The following is a 23027-nucleotide window of genomic DNA, read 5'->3' on the forward strand; positions in this document are numbered from 1 at the left end:
TGTGTGTGTGTGTGTGTGTGTGTGTGTGTGTGTGTGTGTGTGTGTGTAGATAATTAAACGGGTATTCAGGAGAAATTCTTTCAGGGACCATAAGCCAGACAACCGGTATTGTGAATTGGAGGTGTCATTTTTAGTTTTCAAAACAGGAAAAAAGTGATTTAGTCCACAAATCTGCAGTTAATTATGTCAAACTGTTTTTATTTGCAATATGGATGAGCAGAGGTAATAGGAACCAAACTTTAAGGATATTGACAAAAATTTACTCTGTCATTCCCTTGACCACACTGAAGATTTAATTAAATAATGGCTTATATCTTAGGATGCACAGGACATTTTGCCTATTCTATTATTCAAACTGCTTGGAATCATTGAACAACAACCTTAATAAAGTATCTGAGACTCTTTAAAAGATTATTGTACAATATTTGTCAAAATAATTACTTTTTTCAGAAGGTTGGTTCATGGAAGTATATTAATCATAACATTTCTAATAGGGAAAACAGAAGGGGATCCATTTTGGGACACCATTCGGGACCAAATCCTGGGAAAACCATCTGAAGAAATGAAAGAATGTCATAAACCGAAGCCCATTCTTCTTCACACTGGAGAGGTAGTGCATTTTCATTATCATAGTGAAATTAGCATATTGTTATTTTTGAATTTGTGAACTGTCAGATAATGAACAATGGGAGGCCTTATTTAGATATTCCCATATCAAGTTTTTCATATTAAAAAATGGGTTCTCTAACTCTAAGGAATAAGGGTTGTGATTATAAAGTATACTGATTTACTTATTGCACTTATAAGTAATAAATACAACAAGTAGGACAGTGGGAAAGACAGAAGAAGATTAACATTTATTTTATTCAGAATTTGTTTATGTTAGTTCCAAGAAGAGAGCACTCAATTTTCTGCAAAGGAAACATTTCAGGTCATCTAAAAAGAAACATGTTCATGTCTTAATTTTCTCACATTTAGTCAACATTAACTGAAGCAATTTTCTTTTACACCCCTTTGAAACATATATTTTCACATTCTAAACGTTAGAAGATTATTTCGGTATTCATAAAAACATGGATTGTTGAGTTAGAAGCATTTTAAAAATAGATTTTTGTTCCTAATATTCTATTAAAATTCTTGAAAGAAGAAAGAGAGAAAAAGAAGGAATAAAAGGACAGGGTATACTATTCTGAATATGGAAAAGGATAAATTCTCTTGGGGGAAATCTTAGAAAATAAAGCAAGACTTGGAAACTGCAAACTTAACGTGTGATTAGAATAAAAAGAGAAATTATTAAGTTAAACTATTCCAAATGGAATTCCTTATTTATTGGGCATAAGGATAGTCTCTAACAGTACTCTAGGGAAACCTTTGGTTACCTGTTACACATTGTGATTTCACAGTGACAGATCCACCAAAAACTTTATTGTAATTTGTGCAGGTTAATGGGGCTGCGGCATTTGAAATTTGTATGTTATGAATAGGACATAAGTGCCCCTATAGAATATTTAATACTACATCATAAATTAGAAACTAGAGGAACTTCTGGGACCATTATCTGTCTGTTTATCATAGAGAGAGTATTATTTCTAACATAATTTTCTTGTTTTGTGTTCTCAGCTATCAAAACCTCATCCCTGGCATCCCGATATTGTTGATGTTCAGATTATTACCCTTGGGTCTTTGGCCATAACTGCCATCCCTGGGGAGCTTACGTAAGTTCTTCCTATTACTTAGTTAAAAATGTGTTTGTTGTATGTTTCTATTGAAACTGCTCCTTATCATAGGAAGGTCATTCTGTACTGACCCCTTGGTATCCTACTGTAATATGTTTGGTGGCAATGTTTGCTGGGGCCTCTGAAGAATAGCTATCATCTCTATGCTTATTATTGATGGCTAATCTGAAGCAGACATGAAAATTTTAAAAATGCTTATCCCAAATTAAAATGATGCCATGAATCATTATGTCAGTAGAAATATTTGAAATAATATTAAAATACAAATACTTGAAACTATCAGATTATATATTAAAAACATGGAAGAATGTTTGAAACCGCTTGATATGTGGTCTTCCTGTCTCAGTAACTGGAAATTTCATATCTTTCCAGCAGGTCCTGTCTCTTGGACTCATCCTTGAATTCTCTCTTTTTCTATTTTTTCCTTCAAAATCTTTAGCAAATTTTGTACACTCCACCCAATACCTTCTGTCACTTCCCCTCCTGGTCTAAGCTATTACAATTGTTCACACAGATTATTGCAATAACCTGCTACCTGGTCTGCTTCATTCTGCCTTTACTCCCATGCAGTCTTTTCTCAACACAGCAACTAGATTAAGCCCTTTAAAGTATAAATTAAATAATATCATGTCTTTGCTCAAAAATCCTCTGGTAGCTTCCCATTTCATTCCGGGTAAATCCTCAAACTTGCAAGCTCCTACATGATCTGTTCTTTAGTACACTCTCCTATGTCTCCTACGTGATTTCTTACCTCCCTCCCCTTTACTCCTCTCTGCTTCAGCCACATTGGCTTTATTACACTTCCCAGACTCATCGAAGATGCTTTTGTCTCAGGGGCTTTAAACTTATGGTTTCTTCATTCTGGAACACTTTTCCTCCAGTTATTCTCATGACTAAATATTTTATCTCTTCAGTTCTTTGCTCAAATGTCTAACAGGGATGCCAGTCCTGCTTTCACTATGTAATCTTCACCTACCGCCACCACCACCACCATCAACAACCACATCAGCACCAGCACCACCATCACCACAATGACCACCACCACCACCCCCTTTCATCTTTACCCTGCTTTGTTATTCTCTATAGCTTTTCTCATCATCTGTTTTTATTTGCTTACTAACCCTCACCTCTCCCTAGAATGTAAGCTCCATACCGTTGAATCCTTTGCACCTAGAAGTGGGCCTGGTGTGTAGTAGGTGCTCAATGGTTTGTTGAAGGATTAAAGAAATAAATGAAATGGTAAAATTTTTTGTAGAAAGGGACAGTAATGTATTTTCTACCTGCTTCAACTTTAATAAGCATAGAATACAAGTGATTATTTTGTTGACTCAAGAATGGTAAATAATGATGCTGTTTTGCCAGTGATAATTACTGATTCTGTTTCTTTCTTTTGGTCAAATTGACTATTTTCAGCTTAGGATTTATTTTGAAGCTAGAAGAGGCAGGAGAAAAGGTCAAGTTTAGCTTTTCATAGTCATTGGGTTCCTACATATTTTACTATTGTGTGATGAGCCAAGGTAATTTTTTGGCTTTCACTGCAAGTGTTTCTGTATACTCTGCACACATTCTGAGTAGGAAAACTTTTACATAACTGTTTTCTTGACTCAGGACCATGTCTGGACGAAGACTTCGAGAGGCAGTTCAAGCAGTAAGTTGAAAATAAAATAACATATCTACATGTTCATATTTGGTGAACAGGAAACTATATCCTATCCCTATGATCTGATACCTTTTAAATTAATCCTTTCTAAGATGACTAGAGCTCCACATTTCTTGAAATTAATAGCGAAGGTGAATATGAAATGTTGGTGGTATAAAAACCAGATTTAAAAAACATAAGGAGAATAACATTAGGTTAAAAATATTTTATTGGTATTTATATATTAATAATTTAAAATTTGATAATGGTTTTATAAATTAAATACTAAATAACCTCTAAGTATGTCATATCTTAAATTCCTGTGAACAGCCTAAATAAAATGTATCACATTTGGGGAATTTTGTATTTTATCTGTGCTGTACTTTTAATTTTTTAAATATTCAGGCAGTATGGTAAATGATTCTAAAATGACATAACAAAAACGTCTTCTTACTTAGAGCTGGAAATTACTATTCTGGTTAGCTAATAGCCACCTATTAACAAGTTGATTTTTTAAAATCCCTACTTTAGTAGTAAGGAGTTTCTACATTGGCAACTGCAATCTTCAAGATGTTTATAGATCCATTGACTTGTCCAACTATAGTACAGAGTTAGAAAAATTTTGTTAAGAAAAATATTTTATACTAATAATGTAATCAATGCTTGTATGTTAAGGATAATATAATGATAATATACTTAGAGATGAAGAGTAATTTTATTGGGTTTTACTTTTCTCTCCTAGGAATTTGCATCTCATGGGATGCAGAATATGACTGTTGTTATTTCAGGTCTATGCAATGTCTATACACATTACATTGCCACTTATGAAGAATACCAGGTAAAGCAAAAAGTTTTTATCACTTAAATGCATTATACCCTGGTCAAGACTATTGTGTCAAATGCAGACTTGCTTTGTAAACTTTCCCAGTTGTGTTTCTGAGAGATGATTTTATTTTAGGTATAGCAGATAGGAGAATGATAAGCCAGAGGTCTTATTTAAGAGTTTTAAATACATCGTTTTAAGTTCAGGTCAGAATTCTAGTTTTACTGACTTACACTTTCCCTGAAATTAATTATTTTGTCAGGGACACTGAGAATAAGCCTGGGTTGTGGCATATAATATTCCTAACTCTATTCATAATGCATTTGATACTTTAAGCCTCTGTAGAACCTGAGAAAACTCCTACTAGTAGTTTTTATTGAATGCACTAGTTAAGCACTTTGCAAATGTAATTTAAAGTAATCCTCACAGCATATCCAGAAATAGGGTATTATTATATTGATGATAAATATTAAGAAACAGAGTCCCAGAGAGTTTCAGGAAGGCTGGTAGCTGGTAATATTTCCTTGTTTATAAATAGTCCAGAAAGCAGCCCAAGTACTTTTTAAGTAAAACATGAAGGCAGTCCAGAGTCTCATAATTAATACTTTCTGTTAATAATATATCTGCATCTGCTAGTATATCATGGTGGTGCATACAGAGGCATGCAGTCTAACCATTGGTAAATATTCAGTGATATTAAGAGTGAACTCGGCCGGGCGCGGTGGCTCAAGCCTGTAATCCCAGCACTTTGGGAGGCCGAGGCGGGTGGATCACGAGGTCAAGAGATCGAGACCATCCTGGTCAACAAGGTTAAACCCCGCCTCTACTAAAAATACAAAAAATTAGCTGGGCATGGTGGCGCGTGCCTGTAATCCCAGCTACTCGGGAGGCTGAGGCAGGAGAATTGCCTGAACCGAGGATGTGGAGGTTGCGGTGAGCCGAGATCGCGCCATTGCACTCCAGCCTGGGTAAAAAGAGCAAAACTCCGTCTAAAAAAAAAAAAAAAAAAAGGGGTCTTAATGATGGTAAAATTGGAGAGGAATAATTAAACCTTTTCTTCACTACCTCTAACTATTATTTAGTGTTTCCATAAATTATAATTATAGGAAACAAACAAATTATTTTAGCAGTACCTCTGTCACCAATAGTTAGGAACCAGAGATATTTTCATATCGCATATAGTTATTGCAGATCTAGAAACGTCTCTTACTCCTATTGCAATTTTATAATCACAGTAGCTATTAGATCCACAGATGTATCTTATTATTCAATAGTATAATAACAAAGCAGATACATTACTGTATCACAACATTGGTTTGTTATTGTCTGGTAAGTGTATTTCAACTTAACTGGTTTCCTTTGGCAATTCCATGTATTTTATTTTACACATTTAGAAACATTATTCTGAGGGAGGTCCTTAGGTGTCAACATGCTGCCAAAGGAGTCCATGTCACAAGCAAGGTTAAGAACCCCTATTAATTTGTCTCCTGGTCCAGGTGAGGTGGGAGAGTTCCCTGAACCCTCTTGCAGTATGTGTGACAGGGGTGTGGCTCATCTGTTTGGCTGCTGTGCAAACCCCTTATGGGAGGGGAATACAGACAGGCAGGTGCAGGAGCCTGGGCAAGTGCTTTTGGGTGCTGGCTGGAGCAAACTCCATGTGAGCCCTGCAGCAATATTTAGATCTGGGTGCCTGCTACTCCTGAAGCCCAAGCGGGCATGTTTTACAGTGTGCTTTTTTTAGCTTTTCTGTCTGCAGATGGCTTAAGCGTTAAACAGCTGAGTGCCCTCTTGGTACCCAGGTCCTTGTCCAGTGTCCAGGAAGAATGATGTTGCACATGGACATGAAGGATGAATGCAGGGTTTTATGGAGTAGTAGAGGTAGCTCTCAGTGGAATGAATGGGGAGCTGGAAAGGGGATGAAGTGGCAAGATGATCTTCCTCTGGAGTTTGGCTGTCCAGTGGCCAACCTCCTTTCTGACCATCCCCAGCCAAACTCCTCTCGGCATTTAGATGCTCCTTCTCTTCTCTCTGCTATGCCGTTTTGCCATTCTTCCACTTTTTCGTTCATCTCCTTGTATGCTTATGGAGCTGGGGTTTTGGGGATTTTATGGGTAGCAGATGGGGGGCATAGTGAACTAAAAAGTAAAACAGGAATGTTTGGATGTGAAAACAGAAATGCCTATTCTCATTTTGGGCCACAGATTTCCAGGCTTAAGGGTGGGGCCTTTGCCAGGGAACCACCCTCTTCTATCCAGTATTTCCCTGTCTCCTGTCTATATCACAGGGATATACTCTTGCAAGAAATACTGCTATTACTTCATTTATTCAACAGATATGTATTGTGACAGATACTGTGCTAGCGACTTTCTGGGGCATAATGATGAAAAGAATCTGTCCTTTCCCTCAAGATTACTAGAAATTAAGAGTCTGGTAGAAAGATAGAAAGGAGAACAGTTGGTTAAATTTTCATGAAAGTCATGCACAAGGTGATATAAAAATAAAGAGAAAGATCACCAGCCCATACTGGATATTTGAGGACTGGGACTGTTCAGGAAAAAATAACAACTGTATGATTTCTTGAGAACAAGTGAGGGTTAGGCAAATAAAAAGTAAGAATGTGGCCAAGTGCAGTGGCTCATGCCTGTAATCCCAGCACTTTGGGAGGCCGAAGTGGGCATATCACGAGGTCAAGAGTTTGAGACCAGCCTGGCCAACATGGTAAAACCCCATCTCTACTAATAATACAAAAATTAGCCAGGCCACCTGTAATCTCAGCTACTCAGGAGGCTGAGGCAAGAGAATCGTTTGAACCCAGGAGGTAGACATTGCAGTGAGTCAAGATCATGCCATTGTACTCCAGCCTGGGTGAAAAGAGCAAGAATCCACCCCCCCCCCCCCCGCCAAAAAAGAGTAAAGAATGTATCCCATATAGAAGAAACTATACATGCAAAGGTCCAGAGGGCAGACATATTGATGGACCATAATTAGTTGGGTAGCATGGAGTAAGTATGGGGAAGGTGATGGTAATGAGATGGGGGCCAGAGTGGGAGACAGATTAGCTGATGGATAGTTTTATATGCTATGTTACAGAGCTTTCATTCAGTAAGGAAGGCTTTGGGGGAACTCCAGTAGGATTCTAAGCAAGAGAATGCTTTGATAAAATTTTGTGATTTAGAAAGGTCAATAGGATGTCAGTGTAGAAAATTAATTGGAAGAGCTTGTGTATAGACAGAGGACTGATTAAGAAGCTGTAGTGTAGTTAAGATGTGGTCAAGGCATGGACATGTATACTTGAGGGTAAAGGTTAGGGGGAGGGAGAGGATCAAAAAACTACTTATCAGGTACTGTGCTTATTACCTGGCTGACAAAATAATCTGCATAACCAGCCCCCATAACATGTGATTTACCTATATAACAAACCTACACATGTACCCCTGAACCTAATATAAAAGTTAAAAAAAAATCTGGGTGAGAGATGAATATTCGAACTAAGGTAAAATTTACTTTTACCTTAGGAGAAAGTAAGACAGGAAAATGAAAGAATTCAGGCGATTTGAAGGAGACAGAATTACCAGATTTGGAGACTTGCAGGATACAGAATGAGGGAGAGAGGAGTCTAGGGTAACTGCTGGCTGGTCCTCACATGGGAGACTGGAAGGATGACATTCACTGAGATGGAGAATGTTGCGGAGGAAGCTGGTATGTCTGGAGTGGGGAAGCCGATTTTACATTTGATGACATTGAGGTTTCTGTAGAAGACCAAAGGCCTAGAGGTTAGGTAAAAGATGCATCGTTTCAATTTTATGGCTCTGTGATGAATTAAATGTCCCTCTCCAGTTAGTATCTTCTAACTATTTATCCAGAAGTTACTAGGACTCTTTATTTTGGTTTCTCTTCTGATATAGGACCTTGGGGAAGACATTACAAGTACTTATCATAGACTAAAGCTCAGGAGCTAGCATCCTCTTTCATAGTAAATGGGGTGACAGTCTAAATGGCATAAGCAGAGAGAACCCACTGCTTTTAACAAGTAACAAAGGAGTCACTTACTTTGGCCAGTAAATAGAAATGCCCATCCTCTTTGGTCATACATAATCTTGATGATTATGCTAGTTTCAGATAATGGTGAGATGTCAAGCATCACACTTACCTAAAATGCTAGACCTCTGTAAATGGATTTATATGTGCAGGACCATATACAACTCTCCCTGCCTTTCCCACAGGCCCAGCGATATGAGGCAGCATCTACAATTTATGGACCACACACATTATCTGCTTACATTCAGCTCTTCAGAAACCTTGCTAAGGCCATTGCTACGGTAATCAAATATTGTTTGTGCATGTGTATGTGTGTGTGTTTCTGTATGTGTTTGTGTCTGGGTGAGAAGATGCAGAGAGAAGCAAAAGAGAAGCTTAGCTTTGAATGTTCAGCTTCTTTGACAATCTTTATATTTTACAAAATGTATAGCTTTGTGATATCTCTAAGAAAATAAAAGAAATAAACTTTATTTCCAAATTTTGGATCTAATTAACATCATTCCATGGTGGCAGCTCTTTCATATATACTATCTCATTATTTTTACAACCATCATGTGAAGTTAAGGAGATATCCTTTCTCCCCAGTTTTCAGATGAGCACATAGGCTTGAAGATAAGTAATGAAGCTTACTACACCTGGGAGTTGAACCTGTATTCTCTAATCCTTGCCACGTCCTCCCCACTTACTCCAAGAGTTGAGTAGGTCAGCATTCTAAGACGCCCACTTTCCACATCATAATATCTCTGAAATTGAGATGCATTTTCCAGTCAGAGGATTCTTATTATTATAATTAGTAGCAATCTTTTACTTTCTTGGTGGTTCAAAAAATAATATGAGTTGTTAAATCAATAGAAGCTTAGATCTGATGTAATGAACACATTGCATCTACCTAAAATGTATACCACTGAACAAGTTTACTTGATTTAAGGGAACTTCACTTGTGGAAATCTTCCCTTTGGATGCAGTTGTTTGTGAGGCGGCAACTGTGATGTCAGAGGTTAGCCAACAAACAGGATAAAGAGCTTAAAATAATAAGCACTTATATAATAATATGTAAGCCTCGATAAAAATGGGAAACGATATGGCATAGCAAAGAAAAAAAAGCCCTTTTAAAGAAAGAGCTTGAATATATTAATGAAATGGCTGTCTTTGTAGGTTGCATCAGTAGAATGTTGACAATTTCATTATGCCTATATTATTAGTTACCGATTGTATGTTTCAGTATTTTATGTAATTTATTTGCACATATTTTAATTAATTGATATTTACTTTCATTTTATCATAATTTTGCTCTTAGTTTTAGGTTACTTTTTTTGAAGAAATGTTTTATTTATTTCTATTATAAAGGCCAAAACTACTTGTAGGATATTCAGATTATACAGAAAAGTACAAACCTATAACCCAGCTCTAGAGATAACTACTGTTTAACTGTCACTGCACTCATAGGTCTATAGTTCTTTCCATAAAAATAGATTTTTTAAATTTTATAGTAATACTTAATGAAGAAAATGCAATTAATTTGGTGGAAATCTGTTTTACAGTCAAATTTCTGTTCAAGCACCTTAAAACTAGCTATGTGATCTTGAAAAAAGCCACTGACCATGTCCAAGCCTATTTTCTCATTTGCAAAATGGGATGGTAATACACAACCTATCTCATATGCTATTGTAAAGATTAAATCTATAATGTGAGGAATAAAGAATGTTAAACAGTCATTGAAAGTAATGGCAAAATGGCAACTACTTTTGCACCAACCTAATATATATCAAGGAATATTTGAAAATTGATATTTGTATTTTTATGACACTTAAAAATGGTAAATTTTGTGGGCGAATAGATAAAACCAGTCAAGATATAGGATAATCTTACATTTTAAATTAAAAATGTATTTATTATATTATTTTCTTACCACAGACAAGGATCTAGGTAAAAACTTGGTACTGCCTCTCAGTGAGACTGGCTCAATACTTAAAGAAAAATAAAATAATAATTATAGTGTCATGTTATAAAAACCTTTTTGCATGTTAGGTGCCTGTACAAAGTCACACAATTCGAAAGTGTGTTTCCCAGCTTGTACTCTGGTCACTGTCCATATGTTGCCTAGGGGAATAAAAGAGTTGCCTATGACCAAAACTTTCTTCCAATGACAAGAGCTTAAATTATGAATTTCTAGGCTCATGTTTAGCAAGGCTGCCTTCCTATTTTGCTCAAGGTTGTTAGCTCTTGGAGTGTGTATGTGTATGTGTGCATGTACTCTTCCATTAATGAAGGCATTTCTGGGCTGGAGGCCTGGGGAAAGGGTCTTGGGCTCTACGTGTGCTCTCCTTGACAAATGCTCTCTGTTCCAGGACACAGTAGCCGACCTGAGCAGAGGTCCAGAACCTCCATTTTTCAAGCAATTAATACTTCCATTAATTCCTAATATAGTGGATAGAGCACCAATAGGCAGAACTTTTGGGGATGTCCTACAGCCAGCAAAACCTGAATACAGAGTGGTAAGACTCATGCACAGACCTTGGAATCCTTTAGAGGCCTGTTTTTGGGGATGAGGGGAAGGATGTCACTTAGTGTCACCATTTGCCTCTAATCATGCTGTAGAGCAGCTGTTAGCAATGATAATTTTGATAATTGTATTTATTTCTGCAAAAGTAATAAGAATGGGGAAATATTTATTTTTTGTGGGTAATTGTGTCAAATTGGAATTCTAAAATCCAAATTATTCCTTTTCTTAAATGAATGATCATAGAACTATTCACTGGAACTGAGAGTTGTTTCTTAAATCAAGGACAGGAAAAACATATAGAAATGAAGCAGAATTTGTACCATTACTATTTTATATCAATCTTGTACCCTGAAAGCTTGCTGAATCAGTTGTTAGTTTCAATAGTTTTTTGAGGGGCAATGAGTAAGAAGGGAGTCTGGATTCCTTAGGAATTTCTACATATAGCATCATGTCATCTGTGAATAAAAATAAAAGTATTCATTTCTAGATTTCTTTTCTGAATGCATCTAATTATTTTTCCTTATCGGACTAGTCAGAACCTTCAGTAGAATGTTTTGCTTTTTAAAAAAATTTTATTTACTTTTCTAATTGGTAAATAAAAATTATATCTATTTATTGTGTACAAGATGATGTTTTGAAGTATGTATACATGTGGAATGGCTCAATTGAGCTAATTAACATGTGCATTACATCACATACTTATTTTTTTTTGTTGTGAGAACACTTGAGACTTACTCTCTTAACAATTTTTAAAATACAATGCATTGTTGTTAACTGCAATCCTCAAGTTGTACAATAGACCTCTTGAACTTATTCCCCTTGTGTAACCGAAATTCTATATTCCTTGATCCCCAATCCCCTGATCTCCTAGCCTCTGGTAACCAACCTTCTGCCAACATTCTATTCTCTATGAGTTTAACTCTTATAGGTTCTGTATATAAGTGAGATCCTGTGGTATTTATCTTTCTGTATCTGATTATTTCACTGAATCTAATGTTCTCCAGGTGTATCCACGTTGTGTCAAATGTCAGGATCTCATTTATTGCTGGATAGTATTCCATTGTGTATATGTACTACATTTTCTTTTTCCACTCATCCATTGATGGACACTTAGGTTGTTTCGTATCTTGTGTATTTTGAACAGTGCTGCAATAAACATGGGAATGCACATATCTCTTTAACAAACTGACATCATTTCCTTTGGATATATACCCAGAAGTGATATTATTGTTTAATATTTTATAGTACTATTTTTAGAGAAACCTCTTACTGCTTTTCATAATGGCTGCACTAATTCACATTCTCATGAACAGTGTGCAAGAGTTACCCTTTTCTACAGTCTTATCAACACTTATCTTTTGTCTTTTTAATATACATTCTAACAAGTGTGATGTGATATCTCATTTTAGTGTTAATTTGCATTTCTTTGATAATCACTGATGTTGAAAATTTAAAAAAAATACCCTGTTGAGCATTTGCATATCTTCTTTTGAGAAATGTTTATTCATGTCTTTTGCTTATTTTTAAATTGGATTATTTGTTTTCTTGCTAGTGAGTTGTTTGAGAACCTTATTAATTTTGGATATTAACTCTTTATTGGTATAGTTTGAAAATGTTTTCTCCAGTTCCTTAGGTAGTCTCCTCACTTCGTTAATTATTTCTTTGGTTGTGCAGAAACTGTTTAGTTTGATGTAATCCCATGTGTCTGTTTTTACTTTTGTTGCTTTTGCATTAGGGGTCATACTAAAAAAAAAAACCATTGCCTACACCAACTTCCTCTAGGTTTTCTTTCAGTTGTTTTATAGTTTCAGGTCTTATATTTAAATCTTTAAACAATTTTTAGTTAATTTTTATATATGTTGTGAGATAAGAAGCTTATACATTCTTCTGCATGTGGATATCCAGTTTTTTCCAGCACCATTTATTGAAGAGACTGTCCGTTTCCCATTGTGCATAGTTGGCAAATTGTCAAAAATCAATTTACCATAAATGTACGGACTTATTTCTGGGCTCCATTGGTCTATGTGTCTGCTTTTAGGCCAGTACCATGCTGTGTTGATTACTGTAGCTTTGTAGTATATTTTGAAGTCAGGTTGTGTGGTACCTTCAGCTTTGTTCTTTTTGCTCAAAATCCAATACAATGTTGAATAGAAGTTGTGACACTGGACAATCTTGTCTTGTTTCTGACCTTAGTAGAAAAATATTGTTTTTCACCATTTAGTATGGTGTTTTCTCTAGGATTTTTGTAGATTCTTTTTATCATGCTGAAAAAGTTCTCTTCTATACCTAGTTTATTGAGAGTTTTTGTCAGAAATAAACATTGGATTTTTGCAAATAGTTTTTTCTATTGTGGTGACAATGTGGTTTTTGTCTTTTATTATTTTAATATGTCATTTGCATTAATTGGTTTTCAGATGTGAAATAAATACCATACTATTTAGTCATGGTGTATAACCCTTTTTAGATGTTGCTGAATTTGATTTGCTAATATGTTGTAAGGAGTTTTCTACTCATGTTCATGAGTGATATTTGTAGTTTTCTTTTTATGTGTTGTCCTTGCCTTTGGTATCAGAGCAATAGTAGTTTCAAAAATGAGTTGGGAAATGTTTTCTCCTTTACTTTCTGAAAAAGTATCCAAAAGATTGGCATTATTTACTCTTTAAATATTTGATTGGATAGACCAGCAAGGCCACATGGACCTGGGCTTTTCTTTTTGGCAAAATTTTTATTAGTAATTCAATTTCTTTACTCGTTATATGCCCATTCGGATTTCCTATTTTTTTTCCTTGCATCAATTTTGTGTCTTTTTAGGAATTTATCTTTATAGGAATTGGCATCTTTCTTGGAATTTTCCCATTTCATATAAGTTTAATTTGTTGTATAATATAAAAATTGTTATTGCTCATGATAATCCCTTTTAATCCTTTTAACTTCTGAAGGGTTGACAATGACATCCCCTCTTTCTTTCTAATTTTGGTAATGTGTGTCCTCAAAGAACTAGCACTTAGTTTTATTGCTTTTACCTATTGTGCTACCTTGCCTTTTAGGCAAGGCCAGAACAGCTTTCCATCTTCAGCAAATCCCTTCCCCACTTCCCCCGGCACCCCCTATCCCCTCATCCACTGAGGTAAAATCCTTTTGAATTGGTCTGGTGGGAACAGAACCTTGTCACATCTCTCTATGAGCCTGGGGACTGTTCTCTGTAATTCTGTTAGCCCTCCAGTAGTTCCCTTACATGCATGCAAACTTGAGGGAGCTTTCTGCAAATCTCCAGATTTCTGTCTCTGTGCAGTACCCTCTCTATGATACTCTGTGCTGTAAACTCAAGACTGGCATTTGTGGGCTTCCGCCTCCATATCCTCAGCTTAGACTGCCTGACTTGCCCTGAATTCTGCATCCTTCTGCTGTGACCTGTAAACTCTGATGACATTGAGCTGGTGGATTACAGGGTTCATCTTGTTTGTTTGCTGCCACTCAAATATCACTGTCTTTCATTGCCACTTGAAAAACCATTGTTTAAAATATATTTTGTCCAGTTTTTTAGTTGTTTTAGGTGGGAGGATAAATACACATCCTGACACTCCATCTCTTGTAAAAATATAAGCTTAACTATAAATGTAAGCATAAAGTTGAGTCATCTGTGGAAAGTTTTGACTGTTCTAATTTAATTCAAATGATCCCTTGTATTTGTGTGGGAGGGAGGTGTAAGGAATTATCAAGGGCTCAAGAAGCCATTTTAATGGGCTGTCACTAATATGAACTACAGCTCTAGATCTTCACTTGTACCTGAGTCTACCAAAAGCAAACTCATTGGCCAAACATTCTTATGTCCATTGTTGCAAGGGTTAATATTCTTAGAAGATAACTTACTTGATTAAATAGAAAGAAATCTATAAAGTCACTGTAAATCATAGAATTTATAATAAATAATGTCCCAAATATGAGTATAGCAAAAATCCTTTTATTAAAGTTATTAAATGAATTTTTATTTTCAGGGAGAAGTTGCTGAAGTTATATTTGTAGGTGCTAACCCGAAGAATTCAGTACAAAACGAGGTAGGCATCAATGATTTTCTTTTACAAATGTAAATCTACTTTTTAGCCATTCATTCATTTAAATATCCCTCTAGAGGTTAATAACATAAAGATAAAATGTGCCCACTTGTTTTCCATCTAATTTTGTGGGTATGGGAAAATTCAATAAGTACAGTTAATGTGGATTGAGTCTGGGTAAAAGCACACAGGAAACATATGATTTGCTCTACTTAGGACCATGTATAGCATAATGCATGTATGACTGCATTGTATGTCAAGCAGATATTAACTACAATCATATATATATATAATTATGCACCATATATAATGATGTTTCAGTAAAAGATGAACTGTTTTATGACAGTGGTCCCATGAGATTATAACACTGTACCTTTACTATACCTTTTCTACATTTAGGTATGTGTAGATACACAAATACTTACCATTGTGTTGCAATTGCCTACAACATCCAATACAGTTACAGGCTGTACAAATTTGTAGTCTAGGAGCCACAGCCTATACCATACAGCTTAGGTGTGTAGGAGGCTACTCTATCTAAGTTTGTGTAAGTACATTCTGTAATGCTCATACAATGATGAAGTTGCCTAATGATGCACTTCTCAGGATGTATCCAATGCATGGCTGTATTCAAATTTATAGAACTCTACCAAAAGTAGTGAAATAATCAAAGAGCCAAGTGAAGGACATGTGTCTTTGGCTCCTTCTTCTCTTTTTGGCCCTCTTCTCCTCCTCTACACTACCATCTCCGGTCCTAACTATACTGTTGTGGGATGGTCATGGATGCCTGGGTGGATACTCTCCTGGCTTGGAGTCCTGGCCCATGTGCTTTAACTTTATCTTGTATTGGCCATTTCCCTATTCTTTACTACTGGTGCTAATGGGGCATTTATTTATTAAACCCAAAGAATGACACTCAAAATACATGTCCAATGCAAAAACAATAAAGAAGTACAGAAAATAGAGTATATAAGTGCTCTTATACCCACAAACCTGCTTTCCAGAGGTAATAGTTGTTAAGAGTTTTTTTATAAAGCATATCAGACTTGTTTTTATCATATATATGATAAACTATATACATATTTAATGTATCTATTAATAAAATTAATTTATACCAGCAATAACTGGACACATTCGAGTTGTAAAAACTCAATAAAAAATTTGTAGTGATAAAAGAGTGGTCATATGACTATGATTTCAAGGTCATGGTTTTTACTATGGCTGAGGATGTATTACTTCTACCAATGAGCTATTCTTTCTGGGGCCCATAGTCATTTATAATCCAAAATACCTTCCTTCCAGAAGAACCTTCCCATTGCTGTTCATTAAAATGTCATTATTGCCAAGATAACAATTGTGGCAATATGACATTCTCAAATATGACATTGGGGGAAAATCTTCTACCTATTAAGTAGTCATTATGCACCTGTTTGAAATAATTTATTTAGGAAGTCTTGATATTCTGAAGATATCAATGTTGTATCAAAACTGCAGGTTTAGCTGTCATTTGATATCCCTAGGGTAGAGAAATTCTATCATCATTATTGCCATTGAGAAGCAGAAGAACAAAACATTTAAAGTACTATAGTGATAATAGAATTAATTTCAAAGAATTCTCTGGGACTTGGTATAAAACAATTTCCAGCACCCTTCTTTATTAGTAAAATCATCATCACTATTTATGGAATGCTTATTATTTTGTAGGTACTATTTGCAAATATTCCTATTAAAGTACTTTATGTGCATTATCACATGATTAATTCCGTCCTTACGACTACCCAATGAGTTAAGTTTTATTACCCCGATTTTACAGACGAATAAACTGAGGCCTAGAGAGATAAAGTAACTTGTATTGACTAGTCATGCATCTGGAACAGATTATGGTAGAGCAGTTGGGAAATGATTGTCATATGTTTTATCCCTGATATTCACAGGCCTAGACTTGTTCTTCAGTCTGTACTCTAGACGTATTCAAAGGGCCCATCATAACTTCTCCATCTAAGGCTTTTGCAATGTCATTTGCCCTAGACAGAAATAGCTCTCTTTACAAGTTCTTATGGTGATGAAAACTTCTTTATTGAATGTAATTCATCAGTTGAATACTTAGAGAAAAACTTTAAACAATTACATGGCCCACATGTAAGTAAGTGATCCATTTAGCAAAGGGTTATTGAGTACCAGTAAGTGGCAGCTGTAAAAGACTACGATAAATGTAGGTGAATTAGACATGTGCCTTTAAGGGTCACAATCTCAAGTATTTTAAGGGATAGTGGAAACTTACAGACTTTGTCTTTATTAACTTTGTCATATTCAAACCTGTGCTTTGCTTGAGGCTAAATTCTTGGTCTGAAACAAATTCTTCTATTATAATACTCTGCCAATGGGAAAATAAAATCTTTTTATGATGTGATTTCTAGGAATCTATTATTAAAAAAAATCTAGAGATCTCTTTTATCACCCCAGGATAGGGAAGATTTATGTATCCTTTTTAATTCTTTCACTCAGGGAGGTATGTTAACTAGTAATTCATTCACCTGGAGATGGAAAATAGATGAAACTTTACTATTTTCCCTTCTAAATCTTGAGGTTACTAGAGAAAGTCTTGGGATATATGGATCATTAAGCATGTCATGAAAAGGCTTGACTTACACCTTTTTAAAATCTCAAGTAAATTTTGTTCCCAGCCTCTTTTCTGCCCTAATTTCCAAAATTTGCTATTAACTCTAAAAGTATACTACTTTCAAATTTCTAAAAAAGTCATGTTTTTTAAATAGACTTAGATAAATTAACATTCTGAATATATTCCATAGAATGTTAAGAGGAAAACCTAAGAGTTTGGATGAAATTTTAACACATTTTCACACAAGGTATTGGTAGGCTAACATATGGTCAACAAGAGGAGTATTTACAGACAGGTTCCATCTGTGACTGTGCGGTACCTGATCAGTTTTATTAACTGCGTTTCAGACCCATCAGACCTTCCTCACTGTGGAGAGATATGAGGCTACTTCAACATCCTGGCAGATAGTATGTAACGATGCCTCCTGGGAGACTCGGTAAGCATATCTATTGGATATTTTTGTCTTTCAAGCTTTGAAAACAGTTGGCTTGTAATGCAGGGAAGACAAATGAAAAGACTGGCTCAATATAAGGTATTAATGATATCAAATTCCCAAGGAGCTTTCTGGGCATATTTAATTGATTTATTAGATTTTATTTTGATTATATTTTTCTACAAAACAGTGTAGTCTATGCTTTGATAAGATTAGGTGCTAATGAGGTTATGACTTCCATTCTTGCAGACATCTGTTGGATTTTTTTCCCCATGATCACAGGTATTATTAGTTAAAAACTAACTAGCTTTCTTGCAAATTGGTTGAAAGGAATGTAGAGTAAAATTGTTGAGATTTCTCTGTAGAGCCTGGTATTTCTGTAGGGAAACTGGGTCTATATCTGACATGTATTGCATGTTTGTATAAGATCAATGATTCTTCATTTGAGTTGCTAAAACATTATAGACTTGGGTGCTTAATGACTTGAGCAAGGAGATAATGTGCTCATGCAGTTTCCTCAGAGAGACATATCTATTTGCCTTTTGCTACCAAATTCCTGAGCTGAATAGATATTTTGAAGATTTGACAATGTGCCTGAAATAAGACAATATTTCTGTTCCCAAGCCTATAAATTCCATATTCCAGGACAGTGGCATGGAAGTGGGTACAGTTTTTGGCAATTTGTGTCTAATTCAGATTGCCTCAAACTAAGTGGTATTAGTTTGTTAAATGTAAGTATGTTAGTATGGTTCAGATGGTTAATTGAAAATGGGAAATTGGCCATGGCCCATTTGACAGCCATATACAAATACGGACATAATTTTTTCTTTGATATTTAGAACTCTAGGGTATAGGTAAATTTTGAAACAAGTAATCTATATTTATAGTTAAGAAGGTTGTACAAGTAATAAAAAGAATGATTTATGCTTACATGCTAAAAGTTTTTAGCTAATAGCAGTCAATACTGAGGTTATGTTTAGATCTCTGCCTTGTTCATTAACAGCAGTATAATCAAATATTTGTTGAGAGTACTGAACCTATCACTGAGAAACACAGAGTGTTGAGCACACTCTCTGTGCCTAAGAGATTCACTTTCAACATAACTCAGGATTGACATCCATTGTATCTCACTGAGTCTAGAAGAGTATCTGAACTCTCTGCTGTGATCTGCAGGGGTCAACATGATCTGGTTCCATCTGTTTCTCATCTCAACCACTCTTCCATGGTTTACTATCTCCTGTACCAACTGACTTGCTTTCTGCTTTTTGGCCACATCAAGTTTGTTCCTGCTTTGGGCACTTCGTATTTTCAGTTCCTTCTTCTTAGAATGTTTTTTCCTCCAGATTTCTGCATACTCAGTTTAAATGACATCTCCCTAAAAAAGCTTCTGTCTTGTTTTCTACATTACACTTGTCATTCTAAATGACATCTCCCTAAAAAAGCTTCTGTCTTGTTTTCTACATTACACTTGTCATTCTTAAGATTTTTATATTTATTGCTTTGTTTGTTTATTGCATTTATTTTCATCCTCAACCCAGTAGAACATAAGCTTCATATTGGGACCATGTCTGTTTTGCTCCTTACTGTACCCTCAGTACTTCTAGAAAAGAGTTGGGCACATATATTCATTGAATATATATATATATATTTAACAAATGAATCTCAATGTGAAAATGAGTGTTGGATAAGGGCTAAAAGAATGCTTTGCAATTCTGTGGCAGGAAAGACATCTTGTGGCTATCAAGTAAGGTTTCCTGGGTTAAATAAAGTTTAGGTAGGTAGAAAGGTAGAACAAGTAAAGCTATTTCTACAAATTGCTGTTCTTTAAAGTTTCTCTTCTAGAAAATAGACGCTTTTGTCTGTTTTGGTCGTTGCTGTATCCTCAACTTCTAGATAGTGCCTTGCTCATTGTAGGTAGTCCCTGATTATTCCTTGAATGAATAATCATGTATTTTTCTAATTACACATTTTTAAGAGTAAAATTGAGTCTTGCTGGTTTATTTGTTTTCTGTCAACAGTTTTTATTGGCACAAGGGACTCCTGGGTCTGAGTAATGCAACAGTGGAATGGCATATTCCAGACACTGCCCAGCCTGGAATCTACAGAATAAAATATTTTGGACACAATCGGAAGCAGGACATTCTGAAGCCTCCTGTCATACTTTCATTTGAAGGCACTTCCTCTGCTTTTGAAGTTGTAACTACTTAGTGCAAAGTTGACAGATCATTTAAAGAACAGCTTTACTCTGTACACATTATATAAATGGTTTCAAATGAATGTGCACTAGTGAGCTACTATGTTGACTTCTATAATCGTCCCTATTTGGGGACAGATAGTTTACTGAGAATGAGGCAGAGGGATGTGTGTGTGTGTGTGTGTGTGTGTGTGTGTGTGTGTGTGAGAGAGAGAGAGAGAGAGAGAGAGAGAGGTTTGTCCCACATATCTTGTTCCAGCAGCCATGTACCTAAAGCACGATTTCCTTTGAGGCCTTGGGGTTGTTTAAGGGAGGCTCCCTTCAATATAAAGCCTCTGAAATGTTAGTGAGAATGGTTGAATACATGTGAACAATGTTTAACCTATTTATTTATATAGAGAGTTATTGAATGCTAGTATGGGGAAAGTTTATAGAAATCATCTAGTTTTACCCTTCATCTTACAGATGAGAAAAATGGTCTTTTCCCCTAACCACATTTACAAAATAAGATATAAACCTTGACCATAAATGTATGAGTCAAATTAGAGAAACAAAATCAGAATGTCAGTTTTCCTTCATTCAAAATAACATATAGTCTTTCTAAGAAGTCACTCTGGGGTTAACATGCTTAGTTCAGAGTTGTGGATGCTCAAATCATCCCTGGAATTGCCTTTAGAACCCAATTATGAGAAAGTCAGACTTGCACTATTTTGATCATGCCTTGTGTTTTCCTAAGTGTCCTTATCCCACTGGATTGTGTCTCTTATTCCCAAGACCTATTCTAAATGATTTTTTGACTATTTTCATTAATCAAATTCACCCCAAACCACGAAGCTTTGCCATTAGTGTAGATATTAAAAGTGTTACTGGCTGGGAAGGCACTCCTCAGAGCAGAAGTTCTAAATTAATTTATCTCTTCTTTTATCATTTGCTCACTCACTCACTCATGGACCCATTTAATCATAGAATATTTAAGATTTATATGCCCAGAATTATACTAGTGCCTGGGCCTTGAAAATTAGTGAAACAGTATTTAGGATGAATGTGTAAGTGTCAAAAGGTCAGTATTATGAAGGAGAAAATATTCAACTTAATATGTAAATCTTCAAATTACATTTTGTATATCATCTGTGTTGGATGGGGGTTGGGGAAGAGGCTCCAAACAGTTTGCTAAATACTATTTTCAAAGTTATTTTTGGGCATTGCAAAATACCTAGCCTCATGTCCCAAAGAATGAGATATGGCAGTCTGACCCTGATTGCCTGAAAGTACTAATTGCATTTATAATTATTAGTTAACTAGGTGCTCCCAGTCTGCAAAGCAAATTTCTAAACCCCAGATCATACCTTTGTATGTATGTAAAAGCTTTAGCATATTAGGGAAAAAATTAATCTGTATTTCAAAAATAAACTTTGAGGTTTGAAAATAAAAACAATATTAATAATGATAATATTAACATCCATTTATGTATGACTTAATCTCTACATAAGTTATTGAATCAGAATGAACCTGGAACAGTTTTTGATGAGTTGGTATCCTAGCAGCTGTTTCTATGAACATTAACTGCTGGAGGATTAGGTAATCAGGGTTTCCAAGGGTTGTGATCATTTTTCTAGTGACACCACAGTATTTATTGTAAAATTTAGGGAGCCTAAAAGAACAAGTGATTCTGACAGTAGCTGACTACAGACAAGAAAATTATATTAGAACTCATGATATGTTTTTTTGAAGTATTTGTTATTACTCAGAAGGCTTCATGAATCAATTTCCACTACCTCCATTCCTCCTGTTGAAGCTTCCCTCAATCAGCTTGTGATTCCTGACAGCTCACTGGCAACTGTACTAAGGTGGCCACTGTATTATCTACTCATCTTTCTGCACCCAGCACTCTTGGCCCCAGATAACCCACAGAAACCTATTTTCTCACCACCTGACATTTCTTCTAGGCCATGCAATTCTATTTTTGTAATTTATGTGTAAAAAATACAACCAAATTCCTGCACTATCAATATCAGTTATTCACCAGCATGTAATAGAGTATCATGAAGTAATTGAACTTATCTGTTAATATAAAAACACAGATCCAGTTCGTGTCTGTGGCTGTTGTAGGGGGTGGCTCACTGGAGCCAAACCATGTGGTGGAAGCTCCTGAAACTGATGGAGAAAGTGGAATATGGCAGATTGGGTAGGTGGGAGAACAATTCTGGAGATTTTGCTTCTCACGTTAAAGTGTCTGCATTTTATTTGCCATACCCTGCCTACTCTGGTTTTAAGGATTCTGTGACTTCTTCAAAAAGCACCAAATGTTCTCTTTTCCAGGCCTAGATTTTTCAATGAGTACTATGTAAAATTGTCAATATGCAATGGAATATTTCATAATAAATTAAGAATTACACTTGTAGAAGTATTTTCTATTGAGAGGTAATGGAGACAAACACTTTTTTTTTTTTTTTAAAAAGGTGGAACAAAAGGTGGTAGATTATGTGTAAATTAGGTTGGAAAGTGATACAAATGACTTGTGAATAACCACTGAAGCACAAGGGAACTACTTCTTTATCAGCTTCTTCCCAACTTCTGAAGATCTACTGCTGGTAAAACACATGTATGTTTGGTATTTCTTTTATTTTCTTACTTTTTTTTTTTACTAGTTTGGCAAAAAAAAATTCCTAGGCAGGTAGCTAACTATGAAATTATTTTATGAGCTAATTCTGAACCTAAATACCAAGAATGAATTCACTTATGAATATCCTTTTCTAATGTGGCCTCTTATGTTTCTCTTCCAATGATAGAAAGCTTATTGTCATTTTCCAATATTAGCACATGGATTCTATCTTTAGCCAAAAGGTTTTATCACTAAATGAACTCCTCATATGTTTAGTTCTTCCAAATGATGCTTTTGCTTCCTGGGTATTGAACCTGACTTGCTGGTTTATATTGGCTTCTAAAATTTTAGAGTGATAGGGTGTCAGAGACGGAAACTTGCACATTC

The 23027-nt window shown here is 35.5% G+C and overlaps 1 protein-coding gene across 4 annotated transcripts in view; it reads left to right on the forward strand.

The window, feature by feature from the left end:
• Positions 1–22435, forward strand: part of ASAH2 (N-acylsphingosine amidohydrolase 2) — an 86226-nt gene extending 63791 nt beyond the window's left edge. For all 4 annotated transcript variants that reach the window (XM_032245616.1, XM_032245618.1, XM_032245617.1 and 1 more), the window contains 9 exons: positions 495–610; positions 1621–1715; positions 3345–3384; positions 4118–4213; positions 8422–8517; positions 10585–10731; positions 14735–14794; positions 17759–17847; positions 19863–22435. In XM_032245616.1, coding sequence (XP_032101507.1) covers positions 495–610; positions 1621–1715; positions 3345–3384; positions 4118–4213; positions 8422–8517; positions 10585–10731; positions 14735–14794; positions 17759–17847; positions 19863–20052 — 929 coding nt within the window. In that variant the 3' untranslated portion in view covers positions 20053–22435. The remainder of the gene's footprint in view (positions 1–494; positions 611–1620; positions 1716–3344; positions 3385–4117; positions 4214–8421; positions 8518–10584; positions 10732–14734; positions 14795–17758; positions 17848–19862) is intronic.
• The last annotated feature ends 592 nt before the right edge of the window (positions 22436–23027 follow it).

Source organism: Sapajus apella, unplaced genomic scaffold (assembly GCF_009761245.1).
Source record: "Sapajus apella isolate SASKATOON/1434 unplaced genomic scaffold, GSC_monkey_1.0 scaffold58, whole genome shotgun sequence".
NCBI classification, from domain to species: domain Eukaryota; kingdom Metazoa; phylum Chordata; class Mammalia; order Primates; family Cebidae; genus Sapajus; species Sapajus apella.